The sequence below is a fragment of the Oncorhynchus mykiss genome, chromosome 1, assembly GCF_057628025.1.
Source record: "Oncorhynchus mykiss isolate SJ-2025 chromosome 1, ASM5762802v1, whole genome shotgun sequence".
Taxonomy (NCBI): Eukaryota; Metazoa; Chordata; class Actinopteri; order Salmoniformes; family Salmonidae; genus Oncorhynchus; species Oncorhynchus mykiss.
This window is the reverse complement of record NC_143022.1, coordinates 60,408,538-60,428,503: the sequence shown is the minus strand read 5'-3', so window position 1 is coordinate 60,428,503 and position 19,966 is coordinate 60,408,538. Positions and strand designations below refer to the sequence as shown.

At 43.1% G+C, this 19,966-nt stretch overlaps 1 protein-coding gene and 1 long non-coding RNA gene across 3 annotated transcripts in view; one reads left to right on the top strand and one right to left on the bottom strand.

Annotated features, from left to right (window-relative positions):
* The window catches only part of cdh23 (cadherin-related 23), a 646,476-nt gene that overhangs the window by 298,642 nt on the left and 327,868 nt on the right, over positions 1-19,966 (top strand). The window contains exon 9 of the mRNA XM_090235114.1: positions 15,725-15,803. Within this exon, the coding sequence (XP_090091240.1) occupies positions 15,725-15,803 (79 nt within the window). The remainder of the gene's footprint in view (positions 1-15,724; positions 15,804-19,966) is intronic.
* Positions 1-19,966, bottom strand: part of LOC149985594 (uncharacterized) — a 123,288-nt gene that overhangs the window by 22,743 nt on the left and 80,579 nt on the right. Inside the window, exon 2 of one of the 2 annotated variants that reach the window (XR_016496126.1) lies at positions 10,070-10,131. The exons of the other annotated variant lie outside the window; for it this stretch is intronic. This is a non-coding gene — a long non-coding RNA (uncharacterized LOC149985594). The remainder of the gene's footprint in view (positions 1-10,069; positions 10,132-19,966) is intronic. 2 annotated transcript variants of the gene reach the window in all.

Here is a 19,966-nt window from a genome sequence, read left to right as displayed (position 1 = left end):
CCTACGGTGAAGCATGTGGTGGCAACATCATGTTTTTCAGTGGTATGGACTGGGAGAATAGTCAGGATAGAGGGAAAGATGAACAGAGCAAAGTGCAGAGAGATCCTCGATGAAAACTTGCTCCAGAGCGCTCAGGACCTCAGACTGGGGCGAAGGTTCACTTCCAACAGGACAACGACTCTATGCACACAACCAAGACAGCGCAGGAATGGCTTCAGGACAAGTCTCTGAATGTCCTTGAGTGGCCCAGCCAGAGGCCGGTCTTGAACCCGATCTAACATCTCTGGAGAAACCTGAAAATAGCTGTGCAGCGATGCTCCCTGTCCAACCTGACAGAGCTTGAGAGGATCTGCAGAGTAGACTGGGAGAAACTCCCAAAATATAGGTGAGCCAAGCTTAAGTGTCATACCCACGAAGACTGCCAATTGGACAGTGCAGTTAGATTAAGATTTTTTCTTGTAACTTAAAAACCTCATGCTAATCGCATTAGCCTACGTTAGCTCAACCATCCTGTGGACGGGACACCGATCCTGTTAAAGTACTTTGCTTCCTCTTTAAAAATATTGTTTGGTGGATAATTTTTGAAAGCATTTGTATGTTGAAGATACAAACATGGAAAAATGAATTTTTCCCAATATTCCATACAGTTTGCTTCATTTTTATAATATATTACTCTATCTTTCTTGAATAAGTTATTTTTGTTTTTCCTCTAACTTATTCTGTGACTCTTTGGTACAGTTTTTATTGCTACCTATCTATACTGTTATTCCCTCTGTTTCATTTGTTAATATGAACTCTTTTGACCTAAATTGCTTTTGTTTGAAGATTAGTTTTGAATTGTTGGCCTCTAAAGGCACATTTAAAAGTGTCCCCTTTACTTTACTTAACCATCTCCTTTGCCTCTCTTTTTCCTCTTATCATCAGTGAGATTGTTAGCAGGAGACTGAGGTTAGACTCTGAGTCAATTTGGGAGACCAATCTCTCTTTTTCTCTCTCACTCTCTCTGTCTCTCACTCTCTCGCTCTCTTTATTTCCGTCTCTCTCGCTCACTCTCTCTCGCTCTCTTTATTTTCATCTCTCTCTCTCCCTCTGTCCCTCCCTCCCTCCCTCTCTCCCCCAGGTCCCCACAGATGCATTAGGTAAGGGGTGAACGCAATTGCAGCGTTAGATTTACATTGTGCTTCCTCCATTGTGAGGCCTCTATCAAAGGTCATCCAGGCCAGGATTTATCTCTGAGACCCACAGGAGATCCGAGACACAAATTTACTCACCGTGTCACCACCCCATATGCCCAGACTGCCGGGCTAGAAAGGGGGGGGCAGTGCGTGTCTCCTCTCTCATTCCCTCTCTCTGTCCCCTCGGTTACAGTACTCCCTCTCACTCCCCTCGCGTGTGTGTGTGTGTGTGTGTGTGTGTGTGTGTGTGTGTGTGTGTGTGTGTGTGTGTGTGTGTGTGTGTGTGTGTGAGAGAGAGAGAGTGTATCCATCTTGACTGTGCTCATGATGCTTAGAGTTTTACTAAATGGTGTCTGTTTTCTGGTTCATGTTAATGGTTGTTCACTAGTACATGACATTTCTCACTGCCTCCCTCTTTTCCCTCTCTAACTGCACTACCCAGTCCTTCTCTCTTACCCTCTCTTACTCGATCCCTCTCCCTCTCTCTCTGTCCCCTCCTTCACTACCTTCCTCCCTCTGTACCTTCTCTAAATGCTCTCCCCTGTACCTTTCTCTTCTCCATCTCCCTCTTTGTCCTCTCTCTGTCTTCCTCCCTCCTATGTTCCCTCACCCCCTCATTCTGTCCCCCTCTTCCCCTCTCTGTCCCCTCTCTCTGTCCCTCTCTCGTTCCCTCCCTCACTCCTTCTATCTGCCCCCTCTCAGTCCCCTATCTCATGCCCTCTTATTCCCTCCCTCTCTCTGTCCCCTCTTGTTCTCTCTGTCCCCTCTCTATGTCCCATCTCTCTGTACGCTCCCTGAATTCCTCCCTCTCTCTGTCCCCTCTAACTGCACTACCCCGTCTGTCCCTCTATCTGACCCTCTATTCCTCCCCCCTCCATCATTCCATCCCCTCCCTCTCTCCCTATCTCTAACTGCCCTATCCTATCCCTCTCACTATCCACCCTCTCTCTATCCCCCTTTAATACTCCCTTGCTCTGTCCCATCACTAAATGCACTGCCCACCCCCGGCCCCCTTCCTGTCCTCCCTCCCTCTCCCTCACTCCCTACCCCTCTGTCCCTCTCTTTGTCCCCTCCCCACACCACACAACTCCATCCCTCTCCTAGTACCCTCTATGAGGTGCAGTAGTGAAATGTCAAGTGCTACATTTGCATGCACATTAACGGGGTGTGACGGAGGCGAAGCCTGGTGTCTCCCAGACTCTTCGATTCATCAACTGTCACAGCGAAGGTCAGGGGGAGAGAAAGAGAGAGGGAGAAAGAAGGTGGAGGAAAGAGGCGAGAGGGAGAAGGGAAGAAGAGAGGGAGGGGAGAAAGAGAAGGAAGGGAGAAGGGGGACAGAGGGAACGTGGGGCTCACAGAGTATCTTATCTTCATGGAGAGCTACTGGATGAGTTTGGCTTTTGCTCTAGCCCTACACTAACACACCTGATTCAGCTAATGTAGGTCCTGAGGAGTAGCTGATTAGTAGAATCAGGCTTGTTAGAATAAAGTTGGAACAAAATCCTGCACACTCAGTAGCTCTCTCTCTCTCTCTCACACACACACACACACACACACACACACACACACACACACACACACACACACACACACACACACAGATACATATACATACATACACACGCACACACACACACAGCCATCCAACCACACTTGTCTCTCTGTGGCCTGATAGTGATGTGATGAACTGGATAACAAAAGCACTTAGCTACAGCGCCACTGAAACACAGACAGACATCCACTATGCTGTACATGCAATGTGCTTACACACACACAGTCCTGCCCTAACATCATATTCTAACTGGCATCTGTCATTTTCAGTTTGCTAGTTGTTATGTCTTGTGCGTTTCATAACCTTGTCTTTATAACAATTCAATAATGATGAGAAGGTGGACAGGAATCAGTTCAACCAATTATCTAGAATGTGCTCATCTCAACATATAGAACCCCCATGATGCTCTGCGGCACAACTCCAATACATCATCTACTCCCCTCCTACTTTCTGTGTCCCCATTATGAACAACAGTCCTGGAAGGGGACCATGAGCCCCTAGGTGATGACTTCTGGGTCAGGGTGTCACCCAGTAACAGTTTTGGCCCACTCAAATAAAATAAAACTGTTGGTTCTGTCAGTGTTGGTTTACTCAACAGTAGGTGATCTGTGTGCCGTCTCCAGATAACGTCCTCTGCCGTAACAACATAGTAGTTACATAGGTGTTACTATGTAATTACATGGTAATAAGGTTGTAGTGCTATCAGTTATTACACAGTTGGAGCAAGGAATGTGTGATTACACATCCACTTGCTGAATGTTATTTCACATGTGTAATTACTGATGTTAATACATGTTTTCTTGTTCCAGTATGTAAGCAATGTTTTGTAGTTACATGTTTGAAAGTCACCTGTGACTGACCTGACCTTGTGTATGGTGTCCATATTAGGACGCTCTCAGTCTCAGTAAGAATTGCATCATTGTCCATAGGACTTAAGTCATTCTCAGTAGGAGTTGAGTCATTGTCAGTAGGAGTTGAGTCAATCTCAGTAGGATTTGAGTCTGCAGGAGTTGAGTCAGTGTCAGTATGATTTAAGTCAATCTCAGTAAGAGTTTTTATTTTATTTTATTTCACCTTTATTTAACCAGGTAGGCTAGTTGAGAACAAGTTCTCATTTACAACTGCGACCTGGCCAAGATAAAGCATAGCAGTGTGAACAGACAACACAGAGTTACACATGGAGTAAACAATTAACAAGTCAATAACACAGTAGAAAAAAAAGAGAGTCTATATACATTGTGTGCAAAAGGCATGAGGAGGTAGGCGAATAATTACAATTTTGCAGGTTAACAATGGAGTGATAAATTATCAGATGGTCATGTACAGGTAGAGATACTGTTGTGCAAAAGAGCAGAAAAGTAAACAAATATAAACAGTATGGGGATGAGGTAGGTAAATTGGGTGGGCTATTTACCGATAGACTATGTACAGCTGCAGCAATCGGTTAGCTGCTCAGATAGCAGATGTTTGAAGTTGGTGAGGGAGATAAAAGTCTCCAAATTCAGCGATTTTTGCAATTCGTTCCAGTCACAGGCAGCAGAGAACTGGAACGAAAGGCGGCCAAATGAGGTGTTGGCTTTAGGGATGATCAGTGAGATACTCCTGCTGGAGCACGTGCTACGGGTGGGTGTTGCCATCGTGACCAGTGAACTGAGATAAGGCGGAGCTTTACCTAGCATGGACTTGTAGATGACCTGGAGCCAGTGGGTCTGGCGACGAATATGTAGCGAGGGCCAGCCGACTAGAGCATGCAGGTCGCAGTGGTGCAGTGGTGTATAAGGTGCTTTAGTAACAAAACGGATGACACTGTGATAAACTGCATCCATTTTGCTGAGTAGAGTAGATGACATCGCCGAAGTCGAGGATAGTCAGTTTTACTAGGGTAAGTTTAGCGGCGTGAGTGAAGGAGGCTTTGTTGTGGAATAGAAAGCCGACTCTAGATTTGATTTTAGATTGGAGATGTTTGATATGAGTCTGGAAGGAGAGTTTACAGTCTAGCCAGACACCTAGGTACTTATAGATGTCCACATATTCTAGGTCGGAACCCTCCAGGGTGGTGATGCTAGTCGGGCGGGTGCAGGCACCCTGGAGCTGGAACCCTCCAGGGTGGTGATGCTAGTCGGGCGGGTGCAGGCAGCGAACGGTTGAAAAGCATGCATTTGGTTTTACTAGCGTTTAAGAGCAGTTGGAGGCCACGGAATGAGTGTTGTATGGCGTTGAAGCTCGTTTGGAGGTTAGATAGCACAGTGTCCAAGGAAGGGCCGGAAGTATACAGAATGGTGTCGTCTGCGTAGAGGTGAATCAGGGAATCGCCCGCAGCAAGAGCAACATCATTGATATATACAGAGAAAAGAGTTTGCCTGAGAATTGAACCCTGTGGCACCCTCATAGAGACTGCCAGAGGACCGGACAGCATGCCGTCCGATTTGACACACTGAACTCTGTCTGCAAAGTAGTTGGAGAACCAGGCAAGGAAGTCATTCGAAAAACCGAGGCTACTGAGTCTGAGAATATGGTGATTGACAGAGTCGAAAGCCTTGGCCAGGTCGATGAAGACGGCTGCACAGTGCAGTCTTTTATCGATGGCGGTTATGATATCGTTTAGTACCTTGAGCGTGGCTGAGATGCACCCGTGACCGGCTCGAAACCAGATTGCACAGCGGAGAAGGTACGGTGGGATTCGAGATGGTCAGTGACCTGTTTGTTGACTTGGCTTTCAAATACCTTAGATAGGCAGGGCAGGATGGATATAGGTCTGTAACAGTTTGGGTCCAGGGTGTCTCCCCCTTTGAAGAGGGGGATGACTGCGGCAGCTTTCCAATCCTTGGGGATCTCAGACGATATGAAAGAGAGGTTGAACAGGCTGGTAATAGGGGTTGCGACAATGGTGGCGGATAGTTTCAGAAATAGAGGGTCCAGATTGTCAAGCCCAGCTGATTTGTACGGGTCCAGGTTTTGCAGTTCTTTCAGAACATCTGCTCTCTGGATTTGGGTAAAGGAGAACTTGGAGAGGCTTGGGCGAGTAGCTGCTGGGGGGCGGAGCTGTTGGCCAAGGTTGGAGTAGCCAGGGGGTAGGCATGGCCAGCCGTTGAGAAATGCTTGTTGAAGTTTTCGATAATCATGGATAATCGGTGGTGACCGTGTTCCCTAGCCTCAGTGCAGAGTTGAATAATTGTCAGAATTCAAATCAAATTGTATCAAATGTTATTTGTCACATGCAGTGAATACAACTACAATGGGTTTGGAGGGATGTAGACAGCCGTGAAGTCTATTTATTGAAATAAATGGACAGAGGTGCTAGCAAACATTAGTTAGATAGCTATCTAGTTACTTAGCTAGCTGAGCAGCGTGCTAAATCATCCAGCATAACTTCTGAATTCAAAAGTGAAATAGATTACATAGAGAATTTATCCTATCTCCGCTGTCCAACCTCCCATCCCATTCCCCTAACCCCACCCAGCCAATGTGTCTCTATCCCACCACCCCCACCCCCCACTCACGGAAACCATGTTTCCCAGCTGAGACTGACAAAAGTGTCAATAAAAGTTATCAGCAGGAGTAGTCAGTCTCAGCAGTCAGTGGGAGTTGAATTGATTTTTTATTGAATTTAAATGATTTATGGTTATATAATGAGAATTTAATATAAGAATAATAACATTCAATTTATCTATCATACTGTCTGTCTGTCTGTCTTGTAATCAAACAAAAAAGTTCCATCCTGCTGAATGCACCCCTTGTTTGTTTTTCAGGCGGGTGGTCACATGTATTTGCGATCAGGGGACCACTGGTTTTTGCCCAGTAGGGGGGCAGGGACAGTGGAGGAAGCAAAGCTGGACACAGGTTACATTTACACACATTTCCTTCGAACATATGAAGAGTAATAATTATATTATGATTAAACTACCACATTTCAGTGACAGCTGTGGTTCCTGTTAGATGCCTAAAATGTCCAAGAGAATAATACCATTTGCTGAAATAAACACAAAATATTTTTAGAAACGCATCCAGCTGCAGTGCCGCAGCATGGTATATCACAAAAACCCGCATGTCACAAAAAAACTGGCCTCTCATTAAAAGGGGTATCTGGAGTTGCTACATCATTTTTTTTACATATAAATTCATGATATTGTAGCGAACAGTAGGGCAGGGAAGCAAACCTGGGTCGCTGGAGTGAAAAGAAAACCACATACACATCACACCAATAGGGTAACTGACTTGGTGGAAGTAGTAGTGTGGCTCATATATTGTGGATTGCTACACTGCGAATGGGAAGGCACATCGCCATGCTTTGACTACTCAGTCCTCTAGCACATCTCGGGCTGCACGTTTCAATGGCCCCACAGCCACCACCCCACTTCTGACATCAATGTAGTGAGAGGCAGGGCAGGGAAGCAAAATAAGGGCCGCTGGTTTGAAAGATCCTGTGTAGCTCAGTTGGTAGAACATGGCGCTTGCAAAACCAGGGCTGTGGGTTTCGATTCCCACGGGGGAGCAGTATGAAAATGTTTACTAGGTAAACTAACTAATCTACTGTGGTGTCAGACCCCCCTGCTTCCAGAACAGCCTGAATTCAGGGCATGGAAACATTGCTCAATTGGTATCAAGGGACCTAACGTGTGCCAGGAAAACATTCCCCACACCGCTGCCACCAAGTGCACCACTGCCATGCTGCATTAACCAATAAAGCAGCTAAACGAACTCAACTATGGTGTTTAACTCCCAGACTCAACCCATCTGTATGGCTACAGTGGAATCTTGTCTTTCTCTCTCTCTTTAGCTCCGCTTCCTCTGTCATGGCGTCTTCAAGCTCACCCATTATTCAGCCGAACCTCACTTCCCGTGAGAACCGTGAACCCACAGAGGAGAGGCATGACAATCTTTAACGCTGCATGTGCTGTAAGGAGTATTGTGTGACCAGACGAACGCTGTCCCAACACCCCCGCCTGGTGCATCTTGATGTACACTCAATCTCAAGAATTCAGCCCGTGCCCTCAGTTATCTCTTGCTCCTCACATGCTGCTTTCACCTGAGGATATACACACTGCAACGCGTGGGTCATTTCCTGACAACACAGACTCCCCCTTTATGGCCAAATCACTCATTTGTGACATTTGAATATTTTGGGATATCCCAACAATGCTACTAAAGTAACCCCTGCTTCTACTAACATGGCCCATGACTATAGCCTCCTTCAATTACTGTCCCTACAGCGACTGCCGTGAGAATAACTACTGCATGTAATCTGTCAAGTGTTCGCCGGCTGTTATGAATGGGGAAGAGATTAATGAAGTTGGAAGAATATCCAACCTAACAATACTCTGAGTCACAAGTTTCTTGAAAGTTGACAATAGTGTCTGAAATGCTAACACTATCTCTGCTACTTTCACCATGATCTGGGTATGTGTAACGTTCAATCTAATGTCATAACAGTCCCTATATTGTGCACAGTTCTCCATCTCCTACGAGCTATCTCCTAACAATATACATAGTCTCTGGGAATGATACCACTCTATCACCCCGATCACATTCCATCCCACTTAAAGAAGAAAGAGAAAGTACACATTTAATAATTTCACACCCCCCTTGATGTGACTAAGACTGGGGACAGAACCATCCGTTACTTTCTATGCCCATGTGATGCTGGTCTTTATCATCCAGTAATCTATATGTATTGATGTGATTTACCATTAAAATTCTGACGACATGCTAAGACAAAAGTAAAAAAATAAAAATTCCTGGTTTACCCAAGCTATCATCCAGTGGGTTCACTAATAACCTCCCTGTCGGATGACACTTAAAGATAAGGTTTGTATAGCCTCCCTAGGCCGAATAAATTTGAGCAGTTCCCCCACCCCTCCATTTTGAAAGCAACTCTCTTTCGCTGTATCCAAATCATAACTAAAACATTTTATAAATTATCCAACCCAAATTTAGAATGACCGTGCTTTACTTTGCGTCTATGACTCAAATTCAAGCTTGTCAACCTAGCACACATCATTATGGATGATTATTGATGATTATCTTCTCATTACAGTCCCCCTTTGTCCCGCGAGTGGCCTAGTGATGCATTCTTAGTCCAAATTCTTCCAAATAGATACATCCGTTTTTCCGATGTACTTTCACCTGATCCGCTACCAAGCCATTCTGTCTGGTCCGTTTCTCCCACCAGCACCCCCAGGAACATGAGAGAAATTTGAATGTTATATCTCTCCATGCTCACTCCACATGTGCGGTCTCAACACTCCTGCTGCCCATACCGAGGTTTGGTTTGGACTCAGATTGGAGTGTTTAAAAGTCACTGTCACATTGGACACCTTTGTTGCTCTTTCTTCAGCCTGTTAGGGAGGGTTTTGAGGTTCACACACACTGTTTGTGATCAAATTATTCATACCATGCATTAAGACATGATCAGACATCACCTTCCATGATAACCTCAAGAGAGGAAAGATCAGAACAACAGTTTAGTTCAATTAATTTCTGTTTCAGGAAATCCATACAAGCAATGACTATATGACCAATTATTACATTCCCAATTTTCTTAATAACATTATCTCTACGACAAACATCAAAGAGCATAACAACATACTGTTACTGTTGAATCCACTTTCAAATTTTGTTCCTACACCCGTATTTTACTGGCGACCTCTCGGAAGAGTTACCAGATCTAGAAGTTAGCGCCCTAACCCACCGGGGAATCTCACACTCCAGTAGACCCAATCTGGTGAAATTTGTATTGAAACAAAGACAAAAATGAAATCAGCAATACACATTTCACAATCCTTTTGGACGAACTGTAATCCCTTTTTAACATATATTTTTCCTTCTATATGCAGAATGAACAAAATACTTTTGTATATTTACCCAAGGACCAGGACCCCAGGGAACTGGTCATTTTCCCATCGAACACATTATTCACATCATGATTCATAAACAACATGTTAAATCAAAAATAAACAAATTCAAATAACCAATTAACTTAAGAGTTACAACTGTTGATAACTCCAGAAATACAGGTTCACAGGGCATTCGACACCATTAAATATTTCCTCTCCATTTTCTTCCCCTGTTCTTTCCCTGTCCTTCAGAAACCCTTTAAACATTTCAAACAGGTCCATCCTTCTGCATACCCAATTTAAACCAAACTGAAAAGACCCCCACTAAATAAATCCCTCAATATCAACATCACTAACGCATATTCATAACTAGTAAGTTGTGTTGGGTGCTGGTGTGTGTGGTAAACCGTAGATCAAAAACACACATGATCAGGTCTTACTTATCTGGGAACCCTGTTTATGGTCTAATCCAGATACTTTCATACTTAAAACTGCCGAATATCACTTACTGCTCTCCACAAGACCACAGTCTCCAGGGACATTCCAACGAGAGATAATGAAACCCCCATTTCTGGAAAAAAGAAAGTGTACATTTCATTAGCATTCACTATGCTACATTTTAATCGGCATTCCACAAGTATTAATTATAAACCAAACATGATAATGGTAAATCCACTGTCCTTACTCCAATAATTAAATGTTTGTTTTAATCCACCCCATAATTTATGTATATTTTATTTAGCATGTACTATTCTCCATAACCACGACACCACAATGTTTATGAACTAACAAATTAGAGTTCATTTTAGGTTTGGTAACCCCTATGCTAATTCCTCGTGACCCCTCCACCCTTTCGTTCATTCTAGAAATCTATTTCAGAATAATACTACATAAAATGTCTCATGAGATGAGTTACTAGGAGTGTTTGACCAGATCATTTTAATTTGTTACCTCTTTAGAATCTATCCCCCTGGCATTTCGCCTAGATTCTTTAACCCAAAATATATTTTCCTTTGGCAATTTTTGCCAATTTCTCATCAGGAATCCACGATATTTGATCCCCGGCATCTATTAAAAAGTTGTGTAAGACGTGATCTCATACGTCTTCCTTCAAAAAGAAGCTGCAAACTCTATGAACCACTATTGATCAAAACAAAGCCATGCACTGCAATGTAAAATGTTCGCTCGTTGCCCTCAAGAGGATGTGTCGCAGCTCATTTGACATGGCTTGTATAACATCATTTCCTCCGAATGCAGCAAGTTCCAGTACCACCCCACACTTATTCTTCCAATGTCCGATAGTTCCACATCTAAACAGGGAGCTATCTCCCTAAGCGTTGATGTTTTTTTGCTGTTTCATTGTCTTACCTTGGCCATTGAAACCACTGTTAGTGACTTTCACTGTGGCCGTATTAACCTCTCGTACGTTCCACTCTCACAACATCTTGCTCTATTTCATCCACAACCCCCGCAATTGCCGTTTTGTTCACAGGTTTCAAACCTGCCATCAAAGCCGAAGTACAAATTCTATCAATTCACTCCCATACCCTGTCTTTTTGCAGCTGAGTTCCTCTACTAATTTCCCATATTCGAGCCGAATTGGTGTAATGCTCGTGCGCTTCTTTCAGCGCCTCCATGGCTTTATTAAAATCTTCTAGCTCTGCTTGGAGAATCGGGGCTGTCTGTCGCCATATAAATAGTTATTATTCCCAAACCTCTCAAAATGCTGTCAAGGGTATTTTAGATTTCTTCACTCCCATATATAATACACACCTCTATTAACTATTTTCCAAGATATCGCTACCCACTCGCCCGGATAATAGTTATGGTATTTGTGCATATTAATTGGTCATGGCACTTAATACCTTGTATTGGAATCAATACTATGGCTTCTGCAAATTACTGGAGAATATGGATTACTTAATGTCTTATTCCAGTATTGTGCCTCAAATATTGCTGTTGTTGATAACCTACATTATCTAAATTATTCACACTTGTCTTCCTATTTCCACATAATCTTTCATGGTTCCCCCTCCCCATAGGACCTAAACCAACCTCTCTCCATATTGCTACTGCTACTATACGTAACTCAAACAGTGTTTGAATATTTTTTTTTTATATTTGTTTTTACTCACTAGCTTCTAGAACTCTCGTCTTCCTAAAACTCACTGTTACTGCAGCTGGGACTTTTTTCCCAGTGGAACCTACCCTATACTGTATTGTCACTCATGGATCTCGCAGAGGAAAACCTCCACTCAGGACCTATCCTTATGGAACCTACCCTACACCTGATTTTTACCTGGATCTCACAGAGGAAAAGCTTCAGTTGGGACCTATCCTTATGGAACCTACCCTACACCAGATTTTTACCTGGATCTCGTAGAGGAAAACCTTCACTCGAGACCTATCCTTATGGAACCTACCCCACACCAGATATTTCCGAGCGGTCATTACACGATGGGCCTACTGAATAAACTCAGGTTTTCTTGGTCCGTATCCTATAATTGTTCAGCATATGATTCTCATCTCCCCAAGATGTCAAAATGAGTGGAAACAGGTGTAGGAACTGTGCCTACCTTGTTTGTTGCCAGCTCCTGCTCCACTGATCTGGACTCTCTGGTTTGACTACAAATTGTGGTAAACCCTGCTCGCAGCACCAACTGTTAGGTTCTAATTTTCAGAGTACAAACTCAATGGAGTACTTCAGCTTCATTGCTAAACTCTGAATTAAACATTGGTAGTAATTCAATATCTCCAGAAAAGAACATAGTTGGCTCACGTTCTGAGGAGCTGGGGGCATACAAGATAGCCTTGACCATGGACAGAGTCTTGTTGTCACGCCTACTCCTGCTGCCCCTCCCTGGTGCTCAAAGGCGCAAGGCTCCCCAGTATTATGCACTCCTGCCACCAGCAGTACGCACACCTGCCTTCCCCTGTCATGCACATCTGCGATTATTGGACTCAATCACCTGTGTCATTACCTCCCCTATATCTGTCTGTTCCCAAGCTCTGTTCCCTGCTTCAGGATTAATGTTTGTTTGTCTTTGCACACCCAATTTTGATGCTCTCTTTGTCCTGTTTGATGTCTGTTCCATGTTAAATGTTCTACTTCCTGTACCTGCTTCTCTTCTCCAGCGTCGGTCCTTACAGAATCCTGAAGCCTGAAGGATGTTGTCGAAATGGGACGCTAGCGTCCCACTGTGGTGCGATGGGTGTCGCCCATTCACTCACGCTGACCGGCTCCAGTACTTTGTTCTTGACTAAACTTTTTGTGTGATAGCATAAGTTATTTCAGAAACTTTGGTTTGCTATCTGGTATAATGCTAAGCTTCACTATATTCTATTTCATGATACCTAGCTCTCCATTAAAGACTTCTCCATGTTTATTTAAGATTGCAGGCAGGCCTGTGTCTCCAAGTGCCATTCTACCCATTGAAGGCCAGTCCAGTGTGATTTTCTCTAGCCACGAATGTCCCAGTAGTGATAGATAGTCTCCTTTTATTACGTAGAGTGGCAGCTTTTCAGGTTGTCCATTTAACTGTGACCTCAGTAATGTCTACATCTGATTACATCTTATTACTTATTACACCTGTCTGACTGTAGAAGGGTGTATAGTAAATGCAATGTATTTGGCCACATTACACACAAAAAAATGTAGGCAGGCTCGTTCGATGTGACCCTTTTTACCACAGGCTCGTCCTGATGAACTCAACTGCTGAGCCTCTTTAGCAGCTAGTTCCATGGACACACTGACTTAAATCGCCACATACTAGTCTGTCTCTAATGGTGTCATTTAAAACGTCATTAAACTCACAGTGCTCTGACAGTTTACTTAATGCAGCAGCAAACAAAACATTGTCACTGATTTTCCCTCTTCCTGATTTCTTCTGTCGAACCTAAACCTTTCATCAATAACTAGTGGTTTTGGTGAAAAGTGTCCTTTCAGTATTTCCACAATATCCCCGTATGTCTTATCTGACCTGTCTGGCTGTAGCAGGCTGCGTAGCATTACATTACACAATGAAATGTAGGCACAATTGTGCCCTCATCAATGTCATTTGCAAGAGCAAAATATTCTAATCATTCTGTATATGAGCTCTACTCCTCAATACTTTCATCAAACTGTCCAATATTTTCAACAATTAAAGACATTTTACGTTTTTCAATTAGCGCCGGATTCTCACTCTCTAAATTGTCCTCAACCACGGCAACGTTATGTTCTGCCGCAGCAATATTTTCGTCAATCACTTGATCTTCATTCACGTCACTCACTGGCATTTCATCTTCAAGTTTGCTCACTTAGCAATTTTTTATTCCAAAGTTCGTCTTCACAGCTGAATAAATGGCCTTTCCTTTCCTCTTCCTTTACTCCTCCCTTTTTAATCACATTGTTTTCCCCCTCCAAAGTCTGTGTCATATCCTTTTCTGCAGTCCATGACAATGCTAACTCTCTCTCTTAGCTAGCTCAACTATGCACTTGCCTCTGCTAGCAATACACTGTGCTAACATTAGCCTACACTGTACCAAGGAAAATAACAGTTTTAGACTTAAGAAAAAAAACGACTTCTTCTAGACAGAAGATTTACCGAAGGTTCAGACTTACTTGTCAGCCATTCATCTTGAACATGCTCATCTCAATGCATTGAACCCTCCCAATAAACCACACTAGTGTTTGGCTGTGATAAGCTGCGGGGCTAGATTGCCTGAGTGGGTGTCAACTGTCCTCAAGGCCGCTGATACTGTATTTACACGTAAAAGGATATTAAACATGTAGCCCTGTTGTAGGTCATTTCTCAAATGCTATCCCTTTCTTTCTCTCTCCTTCTCTCTCGTGTTCTCTCTTTCTTTCTCTCTCCCTCTTTCTCCTGCTCCCTCCATCCCTCTCTTTCGCGTTTTCTCCATCCCTCCCTGTCTCTCTCTCTCTCCTTCCATCTCTTTCTGTCTCTCTGTTTCCGCTAATCAACCTGCCATCTGTACAAAACTTTGATGACGGGTTGAGAGAGTAAAGGCTTTGTCAAAGAACAGCATAGGGCCCGAGTTTGTGGCTGTTGTTTTGGATTTGTGTTGTCAGAAATGACATTTAAACCCTTTCTGGGACAAACACAATTTGGCTGTCAAACCACTGAGCTGAAATGGTAGAAGTGGGAGTATATTTTGGGAGGGGGAGGAGGGAAGGTAGTATTGTACAGGGATAAGGGATGAAGACAGAGAGGAGAGGGGGAATATGTTTGAGCTGAAAGGGAGTGAGTAATAGAGAGAGAGGGGAGGAGGGTGAGGGGAGTTTAAATGCTGGTTGATTGAACATATTGTGTGGACAGCAGGAGAATATTGCTCATATTACTTCAGCTCTCCCTCCCTCTTTCTCTCTCTCGCTCACTTTCCTCTCACAGTCTCTCTCACTGTCTCCCCCCCCATCTTCCTCTCTCCCCTCTCCCTCTCTCTCCCTGCCTCTCTCTCTGTCTCTCTGGTAGTGATCGCTCACCTCTAAAAGAGCTGTAATTGATTCTGCTGTAATTGGTCAATGACAGGAGATGCTTTGGCAGAAGTGGAGCATAAACACGCCTCAGACACATTTTGTGGAATCAATGGGAGGTAGATAGTAAAGGAGAGAGGGATGGAGACAAGAGAGGGAGGGGGTGTTCTCTGGTCAGCTTGGAAGAGGTAGCGAGAGAGAGGGAAAGGGAGAGAGAGGGATGGAGAGAAAGAGAGACTTTTAAGTACCGCCACCGTGTCTGATTGAGGCGCGGAGGCAGAGAAAGCTCCGCGGATCAAAGACTTTTCAAATCGCTTTTTTTCTGAACCCTCTCTCTTTATCGTTCTCTCCATTTTTTTTCATGACTTGCAGCCTTATCTGCTCAGCTGTAGAGTTTTGAAACAACAGGAGAGAAATAAGGCCAGTCCATTTGTGCTTTGTGATGATGTTAGTTACTTTGTGGCAGCAGACATTTTCTTGTTTTCTAAGTGCGTAATGGCTCAGGGATATTGGCTATACATGTTTAATTAGCGGAGGGGGGGGGGGGGGGGTGTCTATGTGTTCGTATGCGTACTGAGTTTCTCGGTGTGACCGTGTTCTAAACATCTTTCTACTGTGTGTTTGTGTGCGTGTATGTATGTGTTCATGCCTGTCTGAATGCCTATGTGTTTGTGTGTGTGTGTGTCCACAGGGCTATGAGGTGCGCAAGATAAAAGCCATTGACCAGGATCTGGGGAGACCGAGGGGCATTGGCTACACCATCATCTCAGGTCTGTCAATCAATCAATCCCCATCACACACATACGCACAGACACTCAAAATCAATCACTATGATGATGATGATATTACAGAATACTACACAAGGCTAATCCAAACACATAACAATCAATGCTTTCATATAATAATGCAATATAATAATAGAATAGTCTATAAACTATCAAGCTCTGTTCAGTGCAACCGTGCAGAACATTAAATATATAAATATAAATACGTCTAAATATGATCAATCAAGATCATAGTGTCCATCAGGGAGTTTGGCTACCATGTCTCCTCCACCTGGGTTGTGTTCAGTTGGACACTGTAGCAAAACATTTTGCAACGGACACTGCAAATAACAATTTTGGGGGAGACAAATGTTTATACCTCCCTGTTTAACTCTGTTTTAAACCCCACAAGTTCTGTTACAATACCTCACTACAGTTAAACAGACAGAAACATAATGTCCTGTAAACCAACATACAGGAGTTGGGGCAGTGAAGGTGTTTGTTTGTCTGTGTGCGTGCATGTTGGGGACGTCCTCTGTGATGTGCTCCATCTCTTTGTTTCCCACAAAATACAGACACTTCAAACAGAACTTTCTTCAACTCCCTTCCATGTACTGTACAGTATGTACTGCAGCTGAATATGAAAGGTCGTAAGGAAAGGATGAGGATCATTTCCACCAGTCTGTATTGTGCTGATAGGCTAAGAGAACTACTTTATGTTTTGTTGTTGTATGACTAAAACCGAGTCATGTGGGGTTTGTTGGCTGGGTCCAGTTCTTTAACCTTTTATACCACAATGGAGGGGGAAGAAGAGAGAGGGAGAGAGGTGTTTTGTTCTGCAGACTCGTTGTGAAATTATTAGGCCTACTAGAACAGGAGAAAGCAGCACAATCTGATGAGTAAAGTATTTTGCAAAATTATTTTAAACTAGCAACTTATGCACATGTCCACATGCAATAAATGATGCCCATCATTACACTCATAAACAATTATGCTTTTTCAAAACGCAAGATAGGCTACAGAAATCAACTGCGTTTTACACCTGCATTTGGAGCTGAACTTAAGTCAATATCAACTAGGGATATGTCGTGTTACTTCTCTGGAGTCCAGAGCAATCAAAATCATATGGCCTACTTGTAGCGGAGGTTGCAGAGTCAGATGGAAAGCGTGTTCTTTCTGCCCCCGCCATCACTTTGGAGGGCAAGTCTGCCTGTGGTAGCTCTGTTCTTACGCACAAATATTGTAAAAAATCTGCCAGAATATGTTACATCTTCATCTCTTAATATTGACGGTAGAGGTATGTTACTGCTGATTATCTTTAGACGTATAACCAGTAGCCACCCAAATTAGGCATATCTGAAATGTGAAAATGATCAACAAAAGGAGTCCGCAGGAGATTGCTAAACTGTATTTCATATGGATAAGAGAGGACGGTATAATGCAGAGAAGGCACTTTCGTCAACTATATATTACAAAAGTAAGAGCAGATCAGTGTCGCTAGTTTACAGCAGGACACATACTACAACGATATTCAACTAATGAGAAAAAACTGAGGATACATATCGTACAGTAAATTAATAGAAATATAGAGAGGAATAGATGGAAAGTCATGCAGAGAATTGAGCTCACTTGTATGCAAACCATTTTTTTGCCGATGTTTTCTTACAGTACTCATATTCAACAGGAGTTGCACGTTCATAAATTCCTCCGTTATTTTGCGATCTGGCACACTCAGACGAGAGTGCTCTGAAATCGTAGTAGATAGACAGAGTGAATTTACGAAAACAGCCAAATATTGTTAGCCATCTAGGTGTCCCCGTGATACAGTCTACTCAATGGGGAGAGCATGAACGGCAACAACACCCAGATAGTGTCCTCTTTAGTTGTCACAACACTGTGACAAAGGCTGTGTGATTTGGTGCACTCAGCTCTCAGCTGCGCGACATACGTCCGTGTCCGTATGACCTCTCAACAACATTGTTCCATAATGTTACCGTATTAGCTAAACCTGTTCACTTTACTAGTAGTATGCAAATGTTTGGTGGCACAGAAAAAAAAGAAAATGATGTGAGTCTGGTAAAATAATCTGTGGTATTGTGTAGGCTATAGCAATGTTTTATTAGTTAGCTAGGGTTTGAAATAGGTATATCTAGCTGTCTTATTTGTGTTTGTTCAATGCCTCAATTGATTTTATAAACTATATTGGATATATGGTGGTACAGATACCTGGTTCAAATCAACCCAAGACAATGAACCCTGAAGATTGGACAAAATGCATGACAAGGTGGCCCAGAGGAAACTAGCTGTTCTCAACCCCTACGTTGCCCAATTCTTCCAACAGCTCACTGAGTTTAATTGAAGACCTCTAGTGAGGTAGGTACACACACACACACTTAATATGTCACTTGTCTTTTTACCTACAGAGTAACAGCCCTGGTGCTTTCTGGCTACTATTATATATATTTTTTATTCTTGTCCTAGGGGTGAGAAGCGGTGACCCAGAACTGAGGAGGATTGTTTCTGAGCCCCATGAGGAACACCTTATGCTGCGTGGACTTCTCTCTCTTGGATGCTCTCCTACCCAAACTGTCATGTTGTGTGTTTCACCACCTTTAAATCCCCTTGCCTCGAATAGAGTTGCCACTGATCATGGATCTAGGATTGTACCCAATCCTAATTTTAACTCCACTTCCATCTCTCTTTGTCTCTCACCCACATCCCACACAGAGGCACACAATATAGTTTTTAAATTAGTGTTGTAAGGATGCTCTTATTTGGTTACATATGTGTTAATTAACGGTTGTTACTTCTATTGTCAATTAATGTTGTTCATTTGTTGTTAATGTTGCTACCAATTTGAATAAATGTATTTTATGTACAAATGCATTATTTTTTTTACATTTAGATTTGAAGGATAATATTATTGTAAATTTACAGCAGGGATGCTGTCATATGTTTTACAGTATTAAAAAGTCATGAATTAGATAGTGTGTCTGGTCCCTGTGGTAGAGGGAAATCGTAAATTATAGTGCTGTACTAAGCCCTTATGGAGCTGGAGCCTGTAGGCTTGATCAAGTCACTATCAGTTAAATAGATCACGGATAGTGAAGGATGATGATGCAGCGCCCGGATAATGAGGTAGGAGGATGAGGCGGGGAGGTGGGAGGATGATGCAATTTGGTGTGTGGGTGTGTGTGTATATTTGTGTGCGTATTTCCACATGTTCGTGTGCTTGCATGCGCATAAGTGTGTGTGTGTACGCCTGTGTGCTTTTGTAAGACTTCTTCGTCTCATATCCTCGAGTGTCCTCAGAGGGTGTGACTTAGTCCTGTGGGACTCGTCTCATTAGTTCAGTAATTAAGATAAACAAGGTTTTAATTGCAGAGATGATTTGTGTTAATGATCTGGAGACCTGGATCAGGATATCCTCCCTCTCCCTCTCTCTCTCTCCATCAGAGGGGTAATCTGGGATTTGATGCATACAGTAGATTGTGACGCTCTATGAGCTCTGGATCTGTTGTTGATGGGTGTGTGTGCGTGTGTGCATGGGTGTGTTTTTGGGGGGGTGGGCTAAGAAAGAGGTTGGGTGTGTTCGAGCAGTAAGGGTAAAAAAGCTCACTGTAGATGAAAGTCGGCGATTGATGTCGGGAATGTGCATCTGCGACAGATGACTGTGGTGGTTTTCAAACAGCAAGGCTCAGATCAACATGCAAGTGTCAAAATTGCTGCTATTGTTAATAAAAGTTCTCTATAAATGTCTAAATACGTTTCTCGAAACCACCCATATCACGCACACGCAAACTAAACACATAACGTGTGTACAATTAATTGGTTAGAGTGAGGTCTCAAATATCACTTTAATTTGTATCCCCTGTTGCTTCAGAATCGCAGCAAAGTTGGTTCCTGTTTCAATCACATCTTTGGTCATGTTCACTTGGGCCAACCAAAAACACCCTAATGATTGGTTAACAAATAGTGCCTCCCACAATGCAGGTGATAACTGCAGCGACTTGAAGGAGACTTCATCAAAAACTGCATTTAAAAAATTAAAAAATTCACCTTTATTTAACCAGGTAGGCTAGTTGAGAACAAGTTCTCATTTGCAACTGCGACCTGGGAAGGATAAAGCATAGCAATTCGACACATACAACAACGCAGAGTTACACATG